This window comes from Grammomys surdaster, unplaced genomic scaffold (assembly GCF_004785775.1).
Source record: "Grammomys surdaster isolate TR1022 unplaced genomic scaffold, NIH_TR_1.0 317, whole genome shotgun sequence".
In the NCBI taxonomy this organism is placed as follows: domain Eukaryota; kingdom Metazoa; phylum Chordata; class Mammalia; order Rodentia; family Muridae; genus Grammomys; species Grammomys surdaster.
This window is the reverse complement of record NW_021604736.1, coordinates 1,523,930-1,547,490: the sequence shown is the minus strand read 5'-3', so window position 1 is coordinate 1,547,490 and position 23,561 is coordinate 1,523,930. Positions and strand designations below refer to the sequence as shown.

The 23,561-nt window shown below is 43.5% G+C and overlaps 1 protein-coding gene across 2 annotated transcripts in view; it reads right to left on the bottom strand.

Moving 5' to 3' along the window:
- The window catches only part of Arhgap26 (Rho GTPase activating protein 26), a 387,278-nt gene extending 366,376 nt beyond the window's left edge, over window positions 1-20,902 (bottom strand). Inside the window, exon 1 of one of the 2 annotated variants that reach the window (XM_028777886.1) lies at window positions 20,419-20,902. In XM_028777886.1, coding sequence (XP_028633719.1) covers window positions 20,419-20,572 — 154 coding nt within the window. In that variant the 5' untranslated portion in view covers window positions 20,573-20,902. The remainder of the gene's footprint in view (window positions 1-20,418) is intronic. The other variant, XM_028777885.1, reaches the window with a different exon arrangement.
- Between the last annotated feature and the right edge of the window lie 2,659 nt (window positions 20,903-23,561).

The following is a 23,561-nucleotide window of genomic DNA, read 5'->3' as shown; positions in this document are numbered from 1 at the left end:
GGTCAATCCCCACTAAGTGTATTCACCTATGGCCAGTAATCAAGGGTCAGTCACAGCAGAGATCTTACATGTGCTATGTGAATCCTGTAACTAGACTCTAACTATGCATTAAGTATTTCTGATTTTTGAGAAGTCATTATCTCAGACCTCTTGGGAATGTCATAGAATCTTTGTGACCAGGCATGTTTAAAACAAAACCATCTAGATTAAGTTCAGTATAATACAGTCAGAGCAAAAGGGCCAGTCTAATTCTCAGAGGTAATTCTTCACACAAGGATTCATCTTCAGTGAGGAGGCTAAAGATCTGGACGTAAGGACAGGACAAAGATAGTATTTTAAATTCCTGTGTTATTACCATATTATAAAGGACAAAAGAGGTTGGTCATTAGAATAGAGATATACACTATGATTTAATACCAGATTCCTGCTTTGCACATAGCTCCTGTTAGTCCTTAAAATGCTCTTAATACTTCTGCCCCAGTTTTCAAAAAGAGAAAACAATGTAAGAAGCTAGGCGGATGGTCAGCAGTGTAAGACTGGCCAAGGGCAAAAGGGCTAGCATTGGGTGACATTCTCTTTTCTAGGGGGTATAGCTGGGCATATCTCATAGACTACCATGAAGATTCAATGAAATAAAAATAAGGTATGGACTAGATATGGCTCTATGGTAAGCATTTATGTAGCCTGTGACACCTCTGGATCTGATCCTCATACTGAAAACATTTTAAGTCTATAAAACACTTAAGAGATGCATACCTGACACACTGCAAGCATTTAAATGATGGCACATGCTTCATTAGAATTACTACACTTCAAGTCAATCTAACATCATGTTTTCAACATGGTAGGTCTCTGAAAAGGAATCTCTTTGCCTCCAAAATTCTGCTTAACCAGAAGCAAAAGCCAGAGGAATAAAAAGATCAGGAAAGAGGTTAAAAATGGACCAGAAGGAAAGCAAGAGCAGCCTGTGTGGACTCATCTGAAGGAGACCTGTGGCCCATTTACAAGCACGTACATTAAAGATTGTGTAATTCTCATGAAAGGAACGAGTCACAAGACCCACCCGTGTGAAAAGTGTGCGTCAGTCCAAGAAGTCTTGACACAGCACAGCCAGAGTGGCAGTCATACAGAAACAGTCATGAGCTACTGAATGGAAAGATGATAAAACCGAATGACCATCGCTAACTGGCACTACTAATATCACTTGCATTTTCTACATATTTAATTTCTAAATACTCTCCAAAAAAAAATATGTACTTTATGTCATCAGAAGAAATGCTTAGATGAACTTTTTTTTTTTAACAACTAACCCATGTGAAGAGCAAGAAGCAACACAAGCCCTGGGGAAGGAAGAAGGGGTAGGCTGTTACTTTGCTGTTGGTGGTTCTATGAACTGTGGCACTGGCAGCTCCAGGGAGAAGTCAGCCTTCCATCTAATCAAGGACTTAACTATATATGTCCAAAGGGTGTCACTCCTGGAATTTCTAAATACAGTACTCACACCCAGTCTCCTGACTTATCCCAACTAGGTTTCTAGGTTCTCTGGGTGGCATTATAAATACTTAATTATATCTGGAGCTGTTCAACTAACCTAAATATTGCTCTCATTCCTCGTCCCCATTTATATTCCTTGAAATGTAACTAGTGGCCTCCTTGATTCAGGACGATTCTCACAGCACTGCTCCAGCCTGATGATAAAAATGGGAACCCTGAAGCTTGTCTAAGGTCCCCCTGGAAAAGCAAAAATAAGAACCTAGATGCTTTGGTAATAGCAGCCAATCAGGGACAGGGAGCAGGACATTGTGTACCCACCCTGGTTCTGAGAGGTCCATTCACCTCTGGAACATAACACAGGAACTTGAACAGGAAAGGGGCCCTACATGGTGTTGTTTACAGTCGTGAAGACTGCCAGCAGAGTCTTCTAGATTCTACAGTCTTTTCCCTACAATTGTTACTCCAAAATCTGCCTGGGTCACTCCCTTTTAAAGAGGGCTTTGTCTTCCTTTTCATCATCAGAAAATCAAGGGCTCATATCTTTGGCCTTTCAGCAAGACATGCTGTGTAGCAGTCACAGTGAAAGAAAGTGGGGTGTGGGGAAGGGACACAGAGAAGGGTGACCATGAGGGCAAGAGGACAGCAGGCATTCTCTAGTTCTTGGGCTGGAAAGTCTCAGGAGAGAAAAGAGGTCTTACATGCTAAGATGTACACATCCTCCTAACCGTCCCATATCGGTGAATTGAGCTATTTGTTTATCTGGCTTCCAAAATATTTAAAGCCGATGGCCTCCAAATATGACTCTCCAAATCAGAATACCACTTGAAATGCTCTCTGCTGCGAAGACAAAAGTTCCTCAAGATGGGGGTATAGCTTATTTGCCTACAATTTACTAACCCCTTGGGTTCATTTCCTGGCACCAGCAGTAAGCAAAGACTAAAATCTTTGAAAGTTCCTTTCTTGATTCCCACATGATGCTAGCTAGCCTAGATCTTAAACGCTTCCTTCCCACTCTCAGCCAGGAAGTTACTCAATAAGGCAGACTCATCACCCAGGCAGAAACAGGATAAAAAGGGAGGCTAGGCAAAGGGCTCCAGGTATCTCAGGGTCAAGTGTGTGTGAGATTTGCAGAACCAGCAAATCGTCCGGAGTGAGAAGACGTAACAGTGCCAGGTCCCTCCACCCAGACAAAGGCATCACAGCACTCCCAGGAGCTACACAAGGCTAAAAGTGCCAAGGAAGAGCATGCTTATGACTGAGGAAGTGGGAAAGACAGGAAGGGATATGTAAGCACTGACACATGACAAAGATGTTCTCCCAAATAACCTAGAAACATACAAAATCTGCAACTAATCATAGGACCGTATGCTATAAGCGAAAGGATCCTGTGGTACTTGAATTACAGCATAATAAATCCACTTTCTAAGTCCTAAAGAAGAACTCCCAAGGTCTCTGCTCATCACTGCCTCCCACCTCGATGCCCCCATACACCAGGAACTCGGCATCAGTCTGACTGAGATGGCACATACAGAGATGACTCATCCTTTTCTAACTGACATTTGCTGAGTTTCTCATGTAAAATAACCATCAGAAAAAAATAACTTTTTTTTATCTTAAAGAGATACAGGTCTGGGGTTATGAAAGAAACCCCAACATTTAGAACAGAGACGTGTAAGAACTAAGCCTGCTTTATGAACTCTCCGCCCACTGTCACCTTCCTGCATGAACTCAGGCTGCCTCAAGCACAAACCTCTAGCTAAGCCTTATGTTGCTGTAATGGCATAAAGGGACGCTGCCCAACGAGGTGGGGGAGTGCAGGAACAAGCCAAAGTCATCTCCCAAAAGACAGCGAGGCCAAAAGCGATCAGTTCCTCCCCAATTTCCTCTACCACGGAGCACAGCGGTGTCCGTGCTGGGGAACTTATTACAAGCGTGCTGGCTTCATAAAAAGGAAAAGGGATTCCTTTCCAAAGAGAACCATGTTGCTGTTCTAACGAGACTAGCCACATGGTAACTCGCTGACCTTGCACACACTCAGGCAGCTTTGGTCAGAGAGCCAGCAGACAGCCTCATGGCCTGGCTGGCAGATGCAAATCCTGGGCAAACAGCTGGGAGCTGAGGCCTGAGGATGCCAAGGGAACTTCCCCAGGGCCTGCCTGGCCTCCAGCTCCCACAAAGCCATACTGTCCACAGCAGGATTCAGGCAACCAATGAGCTACTGGAGAAGCTGTCCACGGTAGGGTCTGTCTCAGGTATCTTTTGTGAGATTCAGTCACCAAAGCAAGAAGACCCTGTCACTGGGAGAATAACATACAGATAGATTCTCCTAAGCAGACAGCAGAGCAAAAAGCAACACTGATGTCCTCACAGGGACATCTTGGGATTTCACCCACAGCAGCTGTTGTCTTCTCCATTCAGCCCTGCAGAGATCAGAACAGAGATAGGCACCCAAGGAGGAAGGAGCCTTTGCCAGAAATGAGTGGCCTGGGGGTGCTGCAGTGGCAGGAGGGGCAATCATCTCTCACTGGGTTTGGGATACCTCATACTCCAATCAACAGACAGTCTCTCCTCTGATATCCAGCCTCTGCAGCAGCTGAGCCAGCTTGCTGTGCTTCCAGGATGTTTTTAAAGGGGAAAAATAAGTGGAACATAATTACAGGTTCTGACCCCAACCACCTTTAACCCTGAGGAGATCAACCAGGATGCACTGAGGGGGAAAAACTGACTGCCCTATGATTGCTGAGGAATATAAAGTTTCCTTTCTGATGCTCTCCATTCCCACCCCATTCCCAGTGCTCAGAGGGTCCCAGCAGGCTCCCAGGGAGAGCTTAAGGAACAACTGGATGCCAGGCATGAAGGCCCACTGGCCAAGATGACAAGTTTCCTGAAACATGTAAAGTTTTGGAACACTCCATCATCCGTTGACCTGCATCAGTGCTGCCCGACACCCTGCAGATACCTGAGCAGTCCCAAGGGAAGGCTGGGCAGTTTAGCAGGGCACATTAGAGGGAAAGGATGCTTTGAGGACAAACAAAGTTTACACAGAATCTCTTCTGGCCTATTTTGACTTCCTGTGTGGTCTGACACACCCATACACATACATGCACACACATACACACCCCACACACATTCAAGTCACTAGGGAGAAAGGAGAGTAAGCTATGGGCCAACAGAATTGCAGGCCTACTCTGAGCTCAGAAATCAGAATCTTCATGGGTTGAAAGCCTAAGAATTTACAGTCTGAGAACATCTTACAGACAGCATTCTCTCTTTTAAGAATGCATGCTATAGGTTAGGCATGGTGGTTCACACCTTTAACCCCAGTACTTGAGAAGTAGAAGCAGGAGCATCACTGTGAGCTTGAGGCCACCCTGGTCTCTATAGTAAGTTCTAAGACAGTCAGAGCTACATAGGAAGACAGCGTCTAAAACAAAACAACAGTAGCAGCAATGGCGGCAGGAACAACAACAAAAATGTATGCAGAATGAAAATCACTAAGGTTGCTCTGGGAAAAATATGGAAGGCTCATGATGGCTGCATGGCAAGCTGAATTGGTACAACCGCCACCTTGTAGTCAGGACAATCAGGTAATGAAAAAAAATAGTTTCAATTTATATTTCACTTATGCCATGCTTATGATACTAAACTCAGTATCTCTTATTCTCATCTGTGTTTCACAGTAATATCAGTATCACCTTACACTTATGTTGCTTTCCTCAGCTTGTCCTCCAAATGTCAAATCCAAAGGCCTCTGGGAATGTCCTCATCCAAAATGTCCAGGACAAAATCCCCAGTCATCCATTCAGACAAGCTCCAAGCCCCCTCCACCTGCTGCTATGTGCTGATACGGCTTCAGCCTCCACTCTCGTCTTTTAAGGTCTCTATCATCCATTAGGAACACCTGGGAGTTTTTATAACTCCCAGCCTAGACATATTGCATCCAAACCTCTGGGGGGTACTTGCCAGGCTCCAATGAACACCGAAGGCTGAGAACCACTGCACGGGTCACATCATTATGGACTCATTCACTCCAGGGGCTCCAGTAGCACCCAGGGAGAGCCAAAGTCCACAAGTCTATTCCAGAGCTCCAACCCTGCTCCACCTGCATGCCCCATGAGAACAACTCTACAGAAACAAGCATCATGTCTTCACCACACACCACAAATCTACAGTGGTGCGATGGAGTCTAGTCACCACCTAGGACCTAAGAGACACTTTGGAGGTGCCCAGCTCCTCCCTCTCCTGTGCCCTCATCTCTTCCATTTTCAATCCTAATATAGTTGAGCGTGCATTTTCCTTTTTATTTGTATCATCACATTTCCTCTGAAAAGTTCCATAGATCCCTCCATGCCACTTCATAACTCTGAATGTTTAAGTAGTGATCCCCCTACGTCAAGCAGAAGTACACAAGAGTGTACTACACCCTGTCGCTCTCTGTACTCCTTAGCACAGAGCCCCGCCCTCCCAGATCAGGGACAACAGTATCCTAGTCTGTGAAACAGATTACTCCCCGACCTTTCTTGTCAGGCACCAAGTATGACAGATATCTATTCTCTCCAACACATCTACCTTAGGACAGTGCTAAGCATACAGTGGATCTTACATTACTGCTGAAACATGAAGCTAATTTAAGTAATACAATGACAACTACTTTTTAATTTAATGATTATGGTTCAATGATTCTTTTTATAACACAAAGTAGCTAAACACACCAAACCTGTGACTTCTTATTGCTATAAACTTCCCTTCTAAAATAAATGAAATTTTGAATAGACTGTCTCAAAGTTAATAAAGAATAGTGAAGGTGAGGCAAAATTAGCAGAGGTGACCTACAAATGGCAGATAAGTAACACAGGCCTCTTTAGACTTGATAAGCCTTAACTAGCCTTTCCCAAAGGTCTCTGCTCCCTCCCCCAGTACCTCTCCAAACTGCCAGTACTCACTCCTGGGGCCATGGACTGCCAGTGATCTCCAGCCTCCTTTCTAGATGCTTAACACCTAGGAGAGGGGCAAGTGCCTGGTATACTCTGACAAGTTCCACCAGTGTGTACTTCTATGCCAGTGGTTCTCAATATCCCTAATGCTATGACCCTGAAATATAGTTCCTCATGCTATGGTGACCCCCATCCATAAAACTGTTTTTGTTGCTATTTCAGAAGTTAACTGTAATTTTGCTGTTATAAACTGTAATGTTAATATCTGTTTTTTCTGATGGTCTTAGAGTCATGACCCACAGGTTGAAAAACACTGCTCTAGACTAATAGGAGCTGTTCTAAGTACCTGAGTATAAACCAGAGAATACATGTGTGGTGGTTTGAATATGCTTGGGTCATGGGGTAGCACTATTAAAAGGTGTGTCCTTGTTGGAGGAAGTGTGTCACTGTGGGCATGGGCTTTAAAACCATCATTCTAGCTGCCTGAAAGCCAGTCTTTCCTAGAAGTCTTCAGATGAAGATGTAGAACTCTCAGCTCCTCCTGCACCATGCCTGCCTGGACACTGACATGCTCCTGCCTTGATGATAACAGACTGAACGTCTGAAACTGTAAACCAGTCCCAATTAAATGTTGTCCTTTTAAGAGTTGCCTTGGTCATGGTGTCTGTTCTCAGCAGTAAACCCTAACTAAGTAAACATGTGATATAATCCTGTCCTTCATCAAAAAGACATCTGCAGAAAAAGCCACCATGGGAAGATGGCACACAAAACATCACCATCTTCTGCCTGCCAGGAATCCCAGTACCCACAGGCAAGCTTCCACCATAGATAATACATGCCTGCTAGCTCACAGTCACTACCTCCAATTGCCAAAGCTTTGCAGGAGATCTAGCACCTGCCAACCCTCCTGAATAGAACATACACTATACCAGATGAAACACAATACCACCACACTAGAACATAAGAGTGGACCTTGTTTTTGGGTGATGCTAAGATAGAGCTGTGTCACATTCTAGGGAATAATTTTCACTATAGCTTTTAATCCTAAGAATCCTAAGATGAACAATACATAAAAGCCAGAATATTCAAAGCTTTATATTATAGAAGTTCTCCTAAATAGCAAAAAAGGAAAAAAAATTGATTCCTACTCTAAAATCATGGCTGAGGAAACTCAGCTCACTTTAGACAATGTCTCAGAGAATATCTATCACAGTAAAAAAAAAAAAAATTTTAAAAAAGTAAAAAAAAATTATTTATATTTATATTTATACACACACACACATAGGGCTTTTAGCTGAGTAGTTTAAGAGAAGGTATTCATCCTACAGCTCTGATGACTTTTGTGTCCCATGCCAGGGGTATGTGCCTCAAAGCATATGTGTGTACATATATGTATGTTTATTAATATGTATATGTGCATAAACATGTTTAAATACATGAATGTGTGCACATATACTGTTTATATACATCTGTATATGTTGTATAAGCATGTTTATATACATGTATATGTGTGCAGATGTTTATATACATATGTACATATATACATATCTCTGAGTGTATATACTGAGATAGATATAGACAAAGTCTCAGGTAATCTAAGGGCCAGCTTTGAACTCTCTATGTAGTTAAGAATAATTTTGAACTTCTGGCCAATCTACCCATAACTTCCCAATGCTGTGATCATAGACATATGCCATGATGTTCAGTTTTATACATAACTGAGGCTCAAACTCAGAGTTTCATACATGTTAGGCAAGCACTGTACCAACTAAGTTATGCCACAAGCCCAAAGATTGGAAATAATTTAATTGTTTAATAGGGAGACTTCATCCATGCTCAAGTACAGAACATGAAAATAAATCACAATTAGGTGAATATCAATACACATAGAATCATTCCAAATACATAAGTGTATATAAGTGTACCAATGAATACATGCATATATTTTCTGACACATTCATATATTTCACTTAAAAAATAACCAAGATACTGGTGAAATGTTACTTTCTGTAGAACTTGGGATCAAGACACAGGAAATGGAGGAATACTCACAGTCCTTTATGGTTTTTGATTTGTATGCCATTTGTAGAGATTAACTATTAAATGACAAAGAAACAGACATGAACAAAAGTAAATATGCCACTTTAATTACATAGCTATGCACAAGCTAACAACAAGATAAGCAGTCAGAACTGTTACAGTTCTGGTCCTGTCTTCTCAACAGTGATCTTGGCACAGAAAGAGCCAAAGTTCAACTCGGTTGCCTGGAAATCTTGCTGAAGCCACTCGAGATATGCCAGTTCATATTTTCAAAGTGTTGCAATGCACCTGCAGTATATGTAACCATCAATATGATAGGGAGATCAAATGAGCTTTGAGACCTACCTGTGGTATCTTTACAAACCATAGAAAACATAGTTTATTTTGGCTTTTCCTGTGTGGCGGCAGCGGGACTCAAAGCACAGCTACTGAGTTGGCTCTGAGAAGCTGGCTAGCTAATAAGTGTTGATCCAGAACTCTCAAGCCCCAAACCTTTGTCCATCTGGCAAAGAAAATACACACGCATGCACATGAACACCCAACCCGACCCCAGGAATCTCCTCTTTCTAAATATAGTAGGCAACTGCCCAGCTTCCAAACACACCCTCAGAAGCATTCTGTGCCTTCCAACCAAGGTGAAATGAGCCAGACGTAAACACGCTGTGACAGCTTCTGGCCCCTCTGCCAAGCTCCTTTCCTTACTATTTCCTCTCTTCCTCTACCCTGGGTTTCTACAAAATGTGGAAACCCCGGTGACACTAATTTATAAAAATCCCTCTAGCTACTTATGTTGTTTGCTCTCATCCTAACAAACATGCTCTTCCTGCCAGGCCCCACAGTGTGAGTTCGGAAGACTCTCTTCAATATGGGCAAAGTATGGTTCATCTCCCATTGTACTTGTAAGAATCTGCAGCTCAGAAAAGATATCAGACGGGTCCAAGACTAGGAAGGAAGCCTGCATTTCTTGCCCTACCATAACACACTGGGGGTAGGGGGGCTCTTCATTCTTTCAGAATCAATATCCGCACCTCAAAAGGCAGTCTATCCAGAATTCTTCCTAGTAAACTCAAAAGTTAAGCTCAGAAACATCATCTAGCACACATTCACAAGCATCAAAACAACTAGCTACACGGAAGTAGAAGACCTATATAGTGGCTGTTGCAAAACTGTAGGGAATTGAGTCTGAGATAGACTCAAAATATTTCAAATGTTGGAACACACGCACAAAGGCAGACACAGGACTGATCGTTGCAGCCCTTTCTCTAACTGAAAAACAGATAATCCAATAATCCAACCCTCTGAGGTAATCAAAAGGAATGCAGGGTACACATGGACTGACCTAGAAAAGGTACCATTAGGGGAGTCATAGGGAAAGTAAAGCAAAAATTTATATAGTTAAAATCCCATTTTTTTCAAAACATAATGCACAAAAAATGGGTAAGGAAAAGAGCATCCCAACGTGAAGGAGAAGCGCATCCTAGGCTGTGGGTGTAACTCAGAGGTAGGGCACCTAGTTCACCGTGGAACACTGAGTTTGAGCTCCATAACTGAGAATGAGAAAAAAAAAGAGAAGGGGTAAGGATAAAGAGAAGGATGTGGGGAGAGGGGAGGGGAGAGATGGAGGGAGGGAAGGAGAGGGGAAGGGGAGGAAGAGAGAGTGAGGAAGCTCACTCTCTCTGTATACTTCTCTGGTATGAGTGTATACTTGTGAATTATGTATGTCAGCATCATTTCAATTTGCCTTTGAACTAGGTCATCCATACATAATTGTCTCTGCAAACCTAATCTTCCTCAAATTCTCTATATTTCAGAAAACAGCAGCAGCATTCACATAATAGCTCAGGTCAGACACATCTTGAATCATTCCTGATTTCTCTCTTTTCTCTGATAGTCCACATTCAATTAAACATCAAGTTATGTCAGCTCTACTTATAAAGCACCCAGCCTCTGATGTTACCATCCTGGTCCAAGGTGCCAGAACTCTTATTTCTATACCAACAGCCTCCTAATTGGCTCCTTGTTCCATCTGGTCCCACTATCTTGTCCTGCCTAACCCTGCTGGCCTTGAAATCCCTATGTAGCTAAAAATGATTTTGAACTTCTTATCCTCATGCCTGCCTCTACCTTTAAAGTGGTTAGATTAAAGGCATGCATCACCATGTCAGATCCCATGATCTTTTTAAAGTACAAACTGGATTATATAACAACATCCCATGGCCACCCATCACACAGAGAATGAGACAGACCAAAGTCCTTTCAAATGCTCAAGAGTCCTATGACCTAGGTTCTAGACTCCGGGTTCATTTCTTCCCCACCACTGTGCTCCAGTCTCACACATGCATCTTCCCCTTGGCTTCTGCACCTGTTACTTCACCACAGAGTCCATATCAAAGTCCAGGGCTTTAATGTACATGGCAAGAACAAAGTATAAGCTCTCAGTTTGCACATGAAAGTTTTCTTTACTAGCAAAACATCTATTAGTTGAAATATACTGAGTTGTAATTTTTGAAATTAAAGGCAAAACCAGTCACTGAAGTAAATTTAAAATAATCACTTTGGTTTATAATTAGGTTTATAATTAGGTTTATATCTCCCTCCTAGGCTAATTTTTAGATATGCCAGGGCCTTAACAGGATAATCCAATCACCTTCAGAAGTTGTTTTCTCCTAATAACTTCCAAACTTTGTCAGTGCAGGAGGTTTTGGTCATTGTCTAAAGACTAGAGTGCCTGCCTGTGAGCTCTACGATGAGAGACGTGGATGGGCTTATATAGGACAGCTGAACCACTGTCCCCCTAAAACCAATCTCTTTAGGGCCTGAAATGCATGTCAGACTATGCAAATAGTAGCAAAGAAAACCCAGAAGAAACAAATGGACAAAATGAACTAAGTACTGTTCACTTCATCATCAGTTTTATGGGACAAACCAGAGGCTAGTGTGTATGTGAATACGCATCTCCACAAATAAGGTGAACCAGTAGCCAATAAATGTAGGGCAGATGCTCAACACCGTTAGTCATCAGTGAGATTAGAACCAAAGGAGATACAGGACCCCAGTAATTTGCTACAATCAAAAAGAGATACTAAGTGTTGGTGAGGCTCATACACTGTGGCTGTGTAATATGGTGCTTCTGCTGTGGAAGACGGTTTGTAGAGCTTTTAAAAGTTGAACCTAAGTTACCTTCAAGACTGAGTTTAAATCAAAATTTTACTTAAGTTTCCCATATAGTTCAGCAATTCTACTCCTAGGTAAGACAAGAAATTGGAAGTGAAAACATACTCAGACTCATCCAAAGGCAAGCACATCAACACTCTTAGCAGCATCCTTCAAAAAACGCTAACAGCTGAAACTGTTAGCAGTTTACAAAACAGAATACTCCCCAGCGATAAAAAAGGAACAAACTACTAATAAAAGTTAAAGCACAGATGAGCCTCAAATCAACATGCTCAGTGAAAGATTCTGGATATAAAAGACCACATAATATATGACTCTACTTAGCTCCAGTTCTCAGAAAAGACAACTCTAGAGACAGGGAAGGGGGATTAGCAGGTGTGTGAGGCTAGAGAATGCAGGACACTTGCAAGCAGACATGAGGAAGCTTTTGGGGTGACAACAATTTTCATCAACTGAACTCCCGGTAATTGTTCCACAGGCCCACTTAAAACAGCTGAATTCTATGTCAGCTAAATTATTAACAGTGGAGCAAAAAAAAACAAAACAAAAACAAACAAACAAACAAACAAACAACAAAAAAAATCTACTCCCCCAAAGCATGCTGACCTGAAACAAATGGCTACTCTAAAAGGAAACATGAGGGAATGTTCTTGGGAGACACTTGATAAATTGGCATGTCAAATACAAGTGTTCTTGGTCATTCTGTAGGAAAGAAAAAAAAAAGAAATCATTTCCATGATTTCACAGGAGAAAGAATAGTGCTTCGCTGCAGTAGTTGCTAGTAATTAAAATTCAACAATAAGACACTCAGCCATAAAAACAAATCAGACTCTACTACCTGACATAAGTGGACCCTGAAAATATCATGCTACATAAAATAATCCACACACCAATGATAACTTTTGTTTGATACTAGAGATGCCTAGAACAATCAAATTAAAAAAATATCATCAGAGTCTAAGGAGTGAGGAGTCATTATTTTATGGGTATAATTTAAGTTTGGAATGCCAGAAGAGCTCTGAAACTGGAGAGCACAGTCAGTTACATAACACTGCGAATGTACTCAACACCACTGAAGTGTATGAAATTATTTAAAAGCTGTTAAAGTAGTAAATTTTGTGCTGTGTATATTTTACCATAATAATTTTAAAAGCCTGTTTTGAAAAATGAGCAAAAAAAATCTGAGCAGACATCCCACCACAGAGGATACACAAATGATAAATAAGCATGTGAAAAATATTCAGTAGCATATGTCATCAGAAAATTGAAAGGGAGAGTTGGGGGGGGGGGTAAAAGTGAATTCTGCCACCTATTAGATGGTCAAAATGCAAACACTGACACCATCACTTACAGAACAACAGGATCCCACCCCCTCCCCCGCTTCTCTCTCTCTGCTGGAGGGAATGCCAAATAGTACAGCCATCTTGGAAGATAGTTTGGTTGTTTCTTACAAAACAATACATGCTCTTACTATATGATCCAACAATCATATTCCTGGTCTTTACCTAAATGAACAGAAACCTCTTGTCTATGCACAAAATGATTGTCAGCTTCATTCATAATTGTCCAGACTTGAAAGCAATCAAGATGTCCTTCCACAGGTCAAAGAAGGAGCATGTTTTGGTACTCAGCAATAAGACCCAATAGTAGACATGGAGGACCCATAAATGCACACTGCTAAGTGACACAAGACAATGGGGAAGGCTACGGACTGGTTCTAGCTACCTGACAGTGTGAAAGAGGGCAAACAGGAAGACAATGAAAAACATCTGCAGTGGGCAAGAGGTGAAGAAAAGGGCGTGTGATAGACCATAGAGGGCTTTTAAGACAGTGGAACCATAACAGTACAATGAGTACAAGGCATTGTACAGTCACTGTCCACCAAGAAACGCACATTAATGATAGTCTACCAGGGACCAGGGGTATAGAGTGTGTGCCCTCATGTGCAATGCCTTAGCTTCAACCTCCAGTACCAATAAGACAAAATCAACACTAGTTAATCAGCAGTAATAGATGTATCAGGATTTTGAAAGACTTGAAAGAGAAGGTGGAAGAGAAAGAAGAGGAAGAGGAAGATGAGGAGGAACCAGAAGTAACAGACACTCTAAGCTATAATGACAACCTTGTATATATTCTACTCAAATGTTGTAAACCTCAAGCCAACCTAAAGAGCGAAGTCTAGTCCTTATTTAACAATGAGAAGATGGTTCTAAGCCACAGGGAGTGGGTTGAAGATTAGAGATTAGATGCAATTTATTCAAAGAAAATTTGAATAGAGAAACATGCAGAGATGCTTTTAGGGCCAGGGTTATATAAAAACAAAAAAAAAAAACTTGTTTGGATTTAATTAGCTGATGTTTATATTTGTATGAGTAATACTCCAAATGTCAGAATTGCAAATTACCACCACTTACAAATAATTAGGAAAGTCATTTTTCCCTTTTCTTCACAAAAGAATTGGGAACAACTTTTTGCTACCTGGCTCCATGTTTATTTGTTCCATTAAGGTTTTTCTTGAGTAACATAATTACTGCTAAGCACATTAAACTGGCATTGGACATCATCTGAGAGTTTATGCCATTCAAGAACAGTTCCTCCTTGGGGCCAAAGGAGAGGGTTCAGTAGGTAAGAGCTCTTGCTACATAATCATGAGGACCTGATTTAGATCCCCAGCACCCACATAAAAAGCCAGTGTGGCCACCCTTGAACCTATAACCTCTGTACATAGCAGAGACAGAAGGATCTGAGATAAGTCAGCAAGCCTACCCAAAACTGTGAGCTCTGAATTCTGAGAAAAACCCTGAGTAAGTCAGAGCTGATAGAATGTGGATCCCATACACAGGTCTACACACAACTGCTCACACATGTGCATATCCCACATGCACACACACACACACACAGACACAAGGCTCCTTCTCACTGTGGAAGAAAACTGTATTAAATGCTAAAGAAGTATAAAGATGAACAGGTTTCAAAGTACACACATTTGGTAATTATTTTACTGTTGTTTTAATGAATAAAGAAGATGAATTGTTCACTTTAAAAATTCAGACCAAGAACAGGTTTTTGGCCTCCTTATTCAAAGCTCTATTACTCAATTAAAAATGAGTCACTGAGAATCACTTGGTAGTTCCCAAAAGGAAAGTGATGCTTTACAAAGTCAAGACAGAAAAACAAAAACAAAAACACCCTCCTCATCTACCGCTCTAGCTTTCGAGGCTCTCCAGTCTAAAGGGCAAGAAAATCTGAGTACAATACAGAATATTAGCTAGCCTTGGCTACTCTTGGCTGGAAATCTATAAAGCTCTGGTCACTTCGCAATTGACTTGGCACCTGCTGCACATTTCTTCTTCTAGAAGATGGGATCTATGAAAAGTCTGCATCTCCACTCCCAGCATTTTTCTTGAAAGAACCAAAGGGTAATGCTCAGGAAAGGACCAGCAGATCACTGCCAGGTTCAAAACTTATTACACAATTTCCTATCCCTGTGAATTTTGACAAGTTAACCCAGAAATGCAGAAACAGGACAATGCAGCTGGTTCACCCTATCTAAAGATCTGGATCCTATGTTTCCACCAACTAGTATGGAAAATATTTGCTGGGGGTGAGGGGAGCTGTATCTGTGCTCAACACGTGCAAACATTTTTCTGTCATTACTGAATAAACAATGCAGTATGTAACAATTATGTCCCTAGCAATTGCGTTATGGTATGTGTTAGCAGCAATCCAGAGCTGCCTAAAGTATTCAGGAGGATATGTGTAAGTGACTTGTCCACAGTAAAAGAGATACTTGAGCATCTGAGGATTTGGGTATCCAAGATGGATCTTTGAACAAACCCCCCTGTAGATAGGGAGGGACAACTACATTCATCCTGCAGAATGGTAACATGGCACAATATGTGGCCCTTGACATAGGAACTGGCACTTAGTAAATGCTCAAGAAAATGAAATGTGCTGGCTTTCTTACTGTGCTATGTAGTTGTCTAAAGTGACCCTGACAATATGATGGAAGAGAAAGAACAGAGACCTCAACACCAGTACCATCTGTGAATTCAATGAAAAAGGACCTGTCCTCAAAAGGTCCCATGAAAAGTACAGTATCAGCTAATATAACATAAAAGCTTTCGTTTCATTTAATAACAACGTTAACACGCCGAAGAAGAGCAACCTGTAATAGGGCTTCATTCACTATTACATACCCAACCTAACTTGACTGGAGAGGCTGGATTCTTAGTTTTGCCTTGGTTATTAACTCTGCATCCATCAAACTAGGTAGACTCCATAACCCTCCCATAGATTGAAAACACCAGAACACACTTTCCAGGCCCTTGGAAGTAAATCAATGTACCCTCACCTCTCCTTAAACTCCCACTTTGTAAAGAGTGAATGTCTCATTGACTCAACATGTCCCCATTTTAAATTCAGGCATGAACTATGTGCCTAAAGGTGATTGCTGCCACCTGGATGGCTGCACCTGTACTTCTAATGTCCACACAAGGCCAATCTACAGAGGGAGAAAACTCAGTGGTTGGCCAGGGCTGCAGAGGTTGGGAGGAAACAACAATGACTGGTGGTAAAAGCAGGTCCTTTTGGAGATGACAGAAACGTTCTACAACTGATGATGATGGCTGGGTGATCCATGAATATACTAAACCACTGAATCAGATGCTTTGGATGAATAAGCCACAGAAGATACTGTGAATGACATCTCAGTGGTACCCTTATCTTTAAAACCACATTTCTGCCCCACCCATTTAGTCTGTCAGAATAAGGATTCTCTATTTCAGAAAGCAGAAGTCAAATTCAGAGGGATATTCCCCAGCAACAAATCTAGAAATCAACTGTCAATGCATGAAAAGACATGGTTCCCCAAAGCCCAAACCCCTCTAACAGCTTTTCATGTCTGTGAAACAACATTCGGTTTGACATCAAGTCCACAAAAGAGTCACACAGAAAAGCAGCTGCATTCTTCAAATGTTATGTAGACAGGGAGGCAGATAGCCTCTTCCTCGAAGAGGGAAACCTCACCTAACAATAAGTTAATAGGAACAGAAGAGACACTGGGAGTCTTGCATACTTTTTCCCTTTCAATCTCTGGCACTTTGTTTTACATAACCACGACTTGATACAAGCACTATTACCAGAATCCTGCAATGTGTCCATCGCTAGCTAACACAGACAACTGCTGGAGTTCCCAAGAGCTGATCACACATACCTCTGCTAGTTTTCTTTTTCAGGGGCACCAAGTCCTGAGAACCTTGAATGCTGGCATACTGGAGTATTGCTGAACAAGAACTAAGAGGTGCCAAGGGCCTCCAAGTGGTGGTGGTGGAGGGTTGGATTGGGTTTGGTTTGGTTGTTTTAACATTCACTGTGTCTTTCAATCTCTGAGAGATCTGGGTCACTATTTCCACTTTACAGAGGAGAAGCTCAGGCTTAGTAAGGTGCCCAGAGTCAAACAATTAATAAGCGCTGGGGTCAAGATTTGAACCCAAGAAACTTCAAAGCTCACTCATCCTCTATCACTTCTACAGAATGACAGAGAAAACCAGACCTAAACACACAAAATCACCTTGGCTGAAAGAATGATCAGCCAGTAAAAGGAATGGGCCCTGGGTGACTGAGTACCACTCAGAAAAGGTCAGAACACATCACCATCTGCAATGACTGGGAACTGACCAGGCTCAACTATACACCAAATAAGAACTCTCAAATTGGTAAGATTTCCTTTATTTTTAATGTGTGTCCCAACATATTTTGTTGCTTATGCTCTGTGTCCATACCAAGGATGGAGAAGCCATATAGAGTTTAACTTTGTTTTTATGAGGTCGCTTCATGGAGATTTTGGCATATTCAAGAGAAAAACGCAAGAGAAGCTATGATTTAGGCTAATCCAGATGACAGTGTTCCTTCAGATTAAATACAATGTCTCTGGAATTTACAAACTTGTATTTGAATATCTTGAACCACCTTGGGCAGGTTACTGACTCCTTGGTTACTTGGTTTCATCATTCACAAAGTAGAAGTAATATTAAAATGATATAGCTAAATTCTGCCAACCACTGGAGGCCATTTTTAGTGCCTCTGACTCACAGACAAAGGAAATCTAAACCCAGAGGTCTATAAAAGTACTAGTTACAAAACAAAAGCAATGCTACCTACATATAACTGTACATAGCTATGTGTTGATTTTTAAGCTATAGTGGACAAGCACTGGCTTTTCATTAACAGTTATGATCAAAATAGTCTGATTGAAGAAAACTAGTATACAGGAATTCTTTTTTTTTTTTTTTTTGGTTTTTCGAGACAGGGTTTCTCTGTGTAGCCCTGGCTGTCCTGGAACTCACTCTGTAGACCAGGCTGGCCTTGAACTCAGAAATCTGCCTGCCTCTGCCTCCCAAGTGCTGGGATTAAAGGAGTGTGCCACCACTGCCTTGCATATACAGAAATTAATATGATGTACAAAGCAGTAGGCACTTCACAATAACACAATACCTAAAATGGGAGAAAACACTGAAAACTTGTTTTAAGAAGTTATGTCAATCACACGCTCTGTTAAAGCAGTACTTACAAGTAGCAGAGGGGATAATTAGTCATAAAGTATAAAGACAGCATACTTATGCCACTATAAGTCTTTCCAGAGTCTCAGAGCTGACCCATCTGGTTGGTTAACCTTTGAACCCCAATATTGCAATGATTCTTCCTATCTAAAAAATTCATGCTCCTCAAAAATAGTGAAAGACAAATTGCCAGTCACCCAACACGCCTTCCTCAGATCCAGTGCTCAGATACAAAATTCCAAGTCCGAATTCTAGCAGGTTTGGTCCTGTGGGCTCCATTCTGGGCACAAAAGGACCACGAAGATTCCAAAACTCCAGGCCAGTGGATGAAACTGTTTGACTATGGGCTAGTGATTCCCCAAGCCTGTGTTCTTGTTTGCAAAATCAAAAGAGATAGGTGAGATTGACACACAAATAAAGCCATGGCTGCCACAGAGCATTGTGCCTCTGCAACCACAGGGGCAGCCAAATGTTATTGCTACATCCTAGTGTCTAGTGCAATGCCAAGGAAATAGCAGGTACTTTATATGTTTACTGAGTGAAGCCGAGGATCAATTAAAGCTAGCCTGGGGTCAGCCATGCTGGGCTCAGCCATGCCAGTATGGTGCATGCCTTTAATCGCAGCACTGTTAGGAGGCTGAGGCAGGAAGATCACTGCTCCAGGCAAGTATAAGGAAACCCTGTTTCAAAGAAGAGGAGGGGAGAGGGGGAGAGAGGAGAAGGAAAGGGGAGAAGGACGGGGAGCAGAGGTAGAGGAAGAGAGGGAGAGAAGAAACCAATCAAGCAAGACTAAGGGTCAACCAAAATTTCCATACCTGGTTTCTATGTGGACCCCAAACTTACCTCAGACTAGAGATAACTTGTCCCTGAAACAAGGCAGGCCCTGGTCTTTGGTCCTGGAAAGCCTCCTGATGTCTTGTCCTGAGCTTTTATTTCACCCATGAAGACTGGCACTTGCTGCCCTGACATTCCATCCCCTCACTCTTCAGTTTTAAAAGCAACAGGCTTACTAAATGACATCTTGGCACTTAGGTCTCTCTCTAATGAGAATGGAGACCATTCAAACAGCTAGGATCCTACTCTGTTGAAGCAACCATTCCTTAGCTGAATGATATCATCTATTAGGAAACCCATCACAGAGACAGGAAAAGTAAAGAGTCAAAGACAATTCCACTATCTGCCTTCACTTCCTGAGTATCAAAATGAAAAGATCGCCTGAACTATTTTTAAAAGAACCCAATGAAAAGGTACCGTTCTTGCCCTACAAGGTGCTCAATCCTAGAATGTTCTAATTTGGCCACAAGGAGAAACTCTGGGCTTCCTCTGCAAAAGTTAGGTGGCATGCAAATTTTAACACACACATACACCTTGTACCAAGGGGGGGGGAGGGCAGCAAAAAAAAAATCGTTCACAGAAGCTCAGGGAACCTTTTAGATGGGCTTCAACTTCTCTTCTGAGCAAGGGCTGAAGATTCCCTCTTAGCCTTCTGAATTTTAAAGGATAGTGAGGGAGCGGAGCAAGGGAGCCGGAGAAGGAGAAAGACGGATGTGTTCGGTCTATTTTTAAACCTTCGCCCACAGTTTAGAGTAAAGGAACACTCTGGTTCTATACTCCCACCCCTGTCACCTTCTGCTAAGCACAAGAATCAAAACCTGCACACGTACACCACACTGATCTACGTCTAGAGATTACTGTCAGTGCTCCCAGGAATGCAGCTAACCAATCACCCCAACACAGAGAACCCGGTAGTCTGGACTAGGCTAGAGCTGAGTGCAGGGCTCCTGTAGGGCTCTAAGCAGTCAACACCCTCCTCTTCCCAGGGATGGGCAGCCCCTCCTCCGCTCGCTCCATTCCCAAGGCTGAGCACCGAGGTGAGCAGCTCGCCCCTTAAGGACATCAAGCCATGGAAGCGTGGAAATGGGTTTCCCCAACAGGCTGCGGCAGGCTTACGCCATTAACACCTGTGTCGCACACACCCACCCAACCCCGAGTACCACCTGGATGGCCACCTCCCGGCCGACCCCGAAAGCCGAGGGCTGGGCGACCAGATTCCTCCGAGGCAACTAACTCGCTCCTTTTACATATTCTTCTTGCCTCGTACGAGCATAGACACCATTCACTCTGCGCCCAGGGAGGGATGAAAACCGGTAGCGCGCGGGCGACCCGGAGCCGAGCGCCGCCGCCGGGTGCCCTCCTGCGCTGCTCCGGACACTCACTCTTGAGCGCGCTGATGAGCGACTTCCCGTCCTTGATGAGCTCCTTGATGAATTTGTTGGTCTTGTCCAGCTCCGCTTCGTGTGACTTGAGCGTCTCTCGGAAGTGAGGGCTGTCGAGGCAGCAGTCGCTGAACTCGAGCGCCGGGAGCCCCATTCTGCCCGTGGAGCCCGGCTGAGGGGACGCGCCTCGCACGCTGGTCGGCGGACACCCGCGACGACGGCCGATCCACAGGTGTGGGTGGCGCCGGCTACCCCGCGCGCGGGGTCAGCGGGAGCAAGAGACTCAGGACCGCAGCCGGGACCCGGACGGACGGCGGTTGCTCCTGCAGAGAGCTACCGAACTGCACACCCGCAGAAGGCGCGGCAGCGGACCCTTGACGGCGCCTGGAAGCGAACGAGCCGGGCCACCGCCTCCCCGCCTCCTCTGCGGGCTTGCTCCTCAGCAGCCTAGAGCAGCCTGGATCAGCCTCGAGCGCCCTCTCACAGAAGCCTCAGCCGCCCCGCCGGCGTCCGGGCCGCCCGAACCTGCTAGCGATGACCTAATCTCCTGCAGGGCCAATCCGTGAGTTTGCCTCAGCCCGACCCCCGGGGCCGCCAGGGAACGCCCTGCCCTTCCGCGGTTCTAATCCAATCAAATCTTTCTGGAGGCGGAGCCTGGAGAGAGGGGCGGAACCCATACCACCACTGGGTCCGCAGAGCAAGCCCCGCCCTCTCCTGCTCAGCGACGGTTGCAAAGCTATAAGAGCTGGGTGCTGTATTCTGTAGTGGGTTCACCCCCGCCACCCTGAACCTGGCCCGCCCCGTGTAGCTCTAATTCGAGCCTGAAATGAGAAATGAGACGTCTGCTGATCTAGGGAACCGAAGAGCCTAGGTGTGCGGAGCACGAAAAATCCAGAATGAGAACTGCCATTCGCCGTTGCCCAATGGACACTCCTGAGCATTCGAACTTGCACTCAAAATACAGCCACTTGCCCAGAACTCTGAGCGCTCAGAACTCTAATCCCCGCTGCCAGTCAAGCAGAACGTATTTGCTTCTTTTAAATCACCAACTCCCCTTCCCTGCAGTCCTCTCGCCCCCTACTGTCCGTCCCACTAGTGGCCACTCCAGCTCAAAACCCGCCCACGGCTGCTACCCACAGAAGGTTCTCACGTCCTTAGGAAGAATTTAGCCTTTCCTACTGGATTCCTAGCACCGTTTTACACAGTTCTGTCCAATGTCTGTTACTCTTCGCTGCTGCACAGCTTCACGAGGGCACGTGCCGCCGCAGTTCTCTGGTGAGGTGCTGCATTCCTATCGGCTAGAACAGCGACTAGTATTTAAGAACAGATAATATTCGCTGTGTACGACTGTGTGTAATCAACTATGCATCATTCTCCACCTTTCAGAGTGACCACCCTCCCTCTGATCAATCACAAGAGTCAAGGTTAACAGCTCCCTCCAGAGCATTTGGTAGGCTGCGTCCCAGTGTTTAGAACTGAACGAGAAACTCCTAGAGAACAGAGACTGCCCTTGGCTAAATTATCTTTATGTCCAGTAACTAACAACACACCTTCATTGTGTGTGGGGGGCGGGGGGTGCTTCTTTGTGTTTTCAATCAGTCGGCTATTATAGACACACCACTAGACTCAGGATAGAACCGCAAACCCAGAAAGACCTTGAAACTTGACTGCTTCTGTTCTGGAGAGGAGCAGCAACCAAGGAATTGCCTTGCTGCCTTATGTAAGGATGGAAGCCCTAGATGCTTGGGAACAATGGAAAAGAGTTTCAGATTCCACGTGTCAGAAAAAGGAGGCCTTATATGGAAAATAAATTGACATATTGAATGAATGAATGAATGAATGAATGAATGAATGAAATAATGTGATCGATTTCATAGTTTGTATCTACAAAACCAGGCTTGGGAGCAGGCCCAGTTAGCAGATAGATGACAGGTAATTAAACCCTGGAAGCTGTCATCCCTCACTTGCTATGGAGGAGAAAAAAATCTGGACTGAAAACTCCATGAAAGTAAATCTGTTTAGTAGGCTTATCTTGAATCCCTAAAAGTAGGCACTCTGATTATCTATTGCTACATAACAGATCACACAAAACGTTCATGCTATCAGATATTGACTACCTATGTGAAGACTCGGGGTTAGGAGAGAAGCAGGGATCCATCCTGTTGTGTGGGTCCCTACTGTGTCAGCTGGACCCATCCCTCTCCTCAGAAAGACTGGAGGCTTCTCCATGTGACTCTCTGTAGCCTAATTTCCTCAGAGCATGTAGCAAACAAGGAGACACCATCACTTTCTGTGACTTACCCATGGATGTCATATACTTCTCCCTTCGTGGGCTGCCAGCAAGTCAGTCACAAGTTCACTCCAATGAAAATGGAGGAGGACTCAACTTTACCACTAGTTAGGAGAATGACATAAACAGGCAATATTGTCCTACACCATTTCTGAAGAACATATTCTGCCATGGTAGTAGGCCTGGCATATCGTGTAGCATTCAGTAAATGTTAAGTGAATGAAACAAAATGAGATCCACTATTAGCTGTTTAATCTTGTTGAGGAATATTGGGCAAATATCCACACAGCAGTACATGTATGTACAAGTTTCTGCTGTTTTTAACTGTTACTGTTTTTATATGTAATTAACGTCTACAATGTACTATGAAACTTGAACCAGGTTATGTAGTTAATCAATATGTGTGGCACAAATATATTCACAAGCATGTAAATTAATATGATCATGTTACTAGGGTCCTAGGCTATAGGTCCTAATAAGCCAGCCTCAACCACTTACCCTTCTCCCTACTCCCTAGCCCCAAAATGGAGAAAATGGTGAGGGAAAAGCAAAAATGGGGGGGGGGAAGGATTTTAATCAGTGTGGCTATACCCAGAAGAAAGGAAGACCAACCCTTCAGAGATACTGACATGAACTCCCAGATGACACAGAACAGAGCCAGTGGCAGAAAACAGGAAGCATACATAGTTAAACAAACAGCCTTGGGTGAACTGTGATCAATCTACTTGATCATTATCTCAGGCATTAAGTAAATTGCTGTTGCCTGTGAGGTATCCAGAGCTCCTGCACGAAACGATTAGCCATCAGACCTGTTGATCCTGGCTAGTAACCAGCAGCAAGGGAGCCCGGTGCA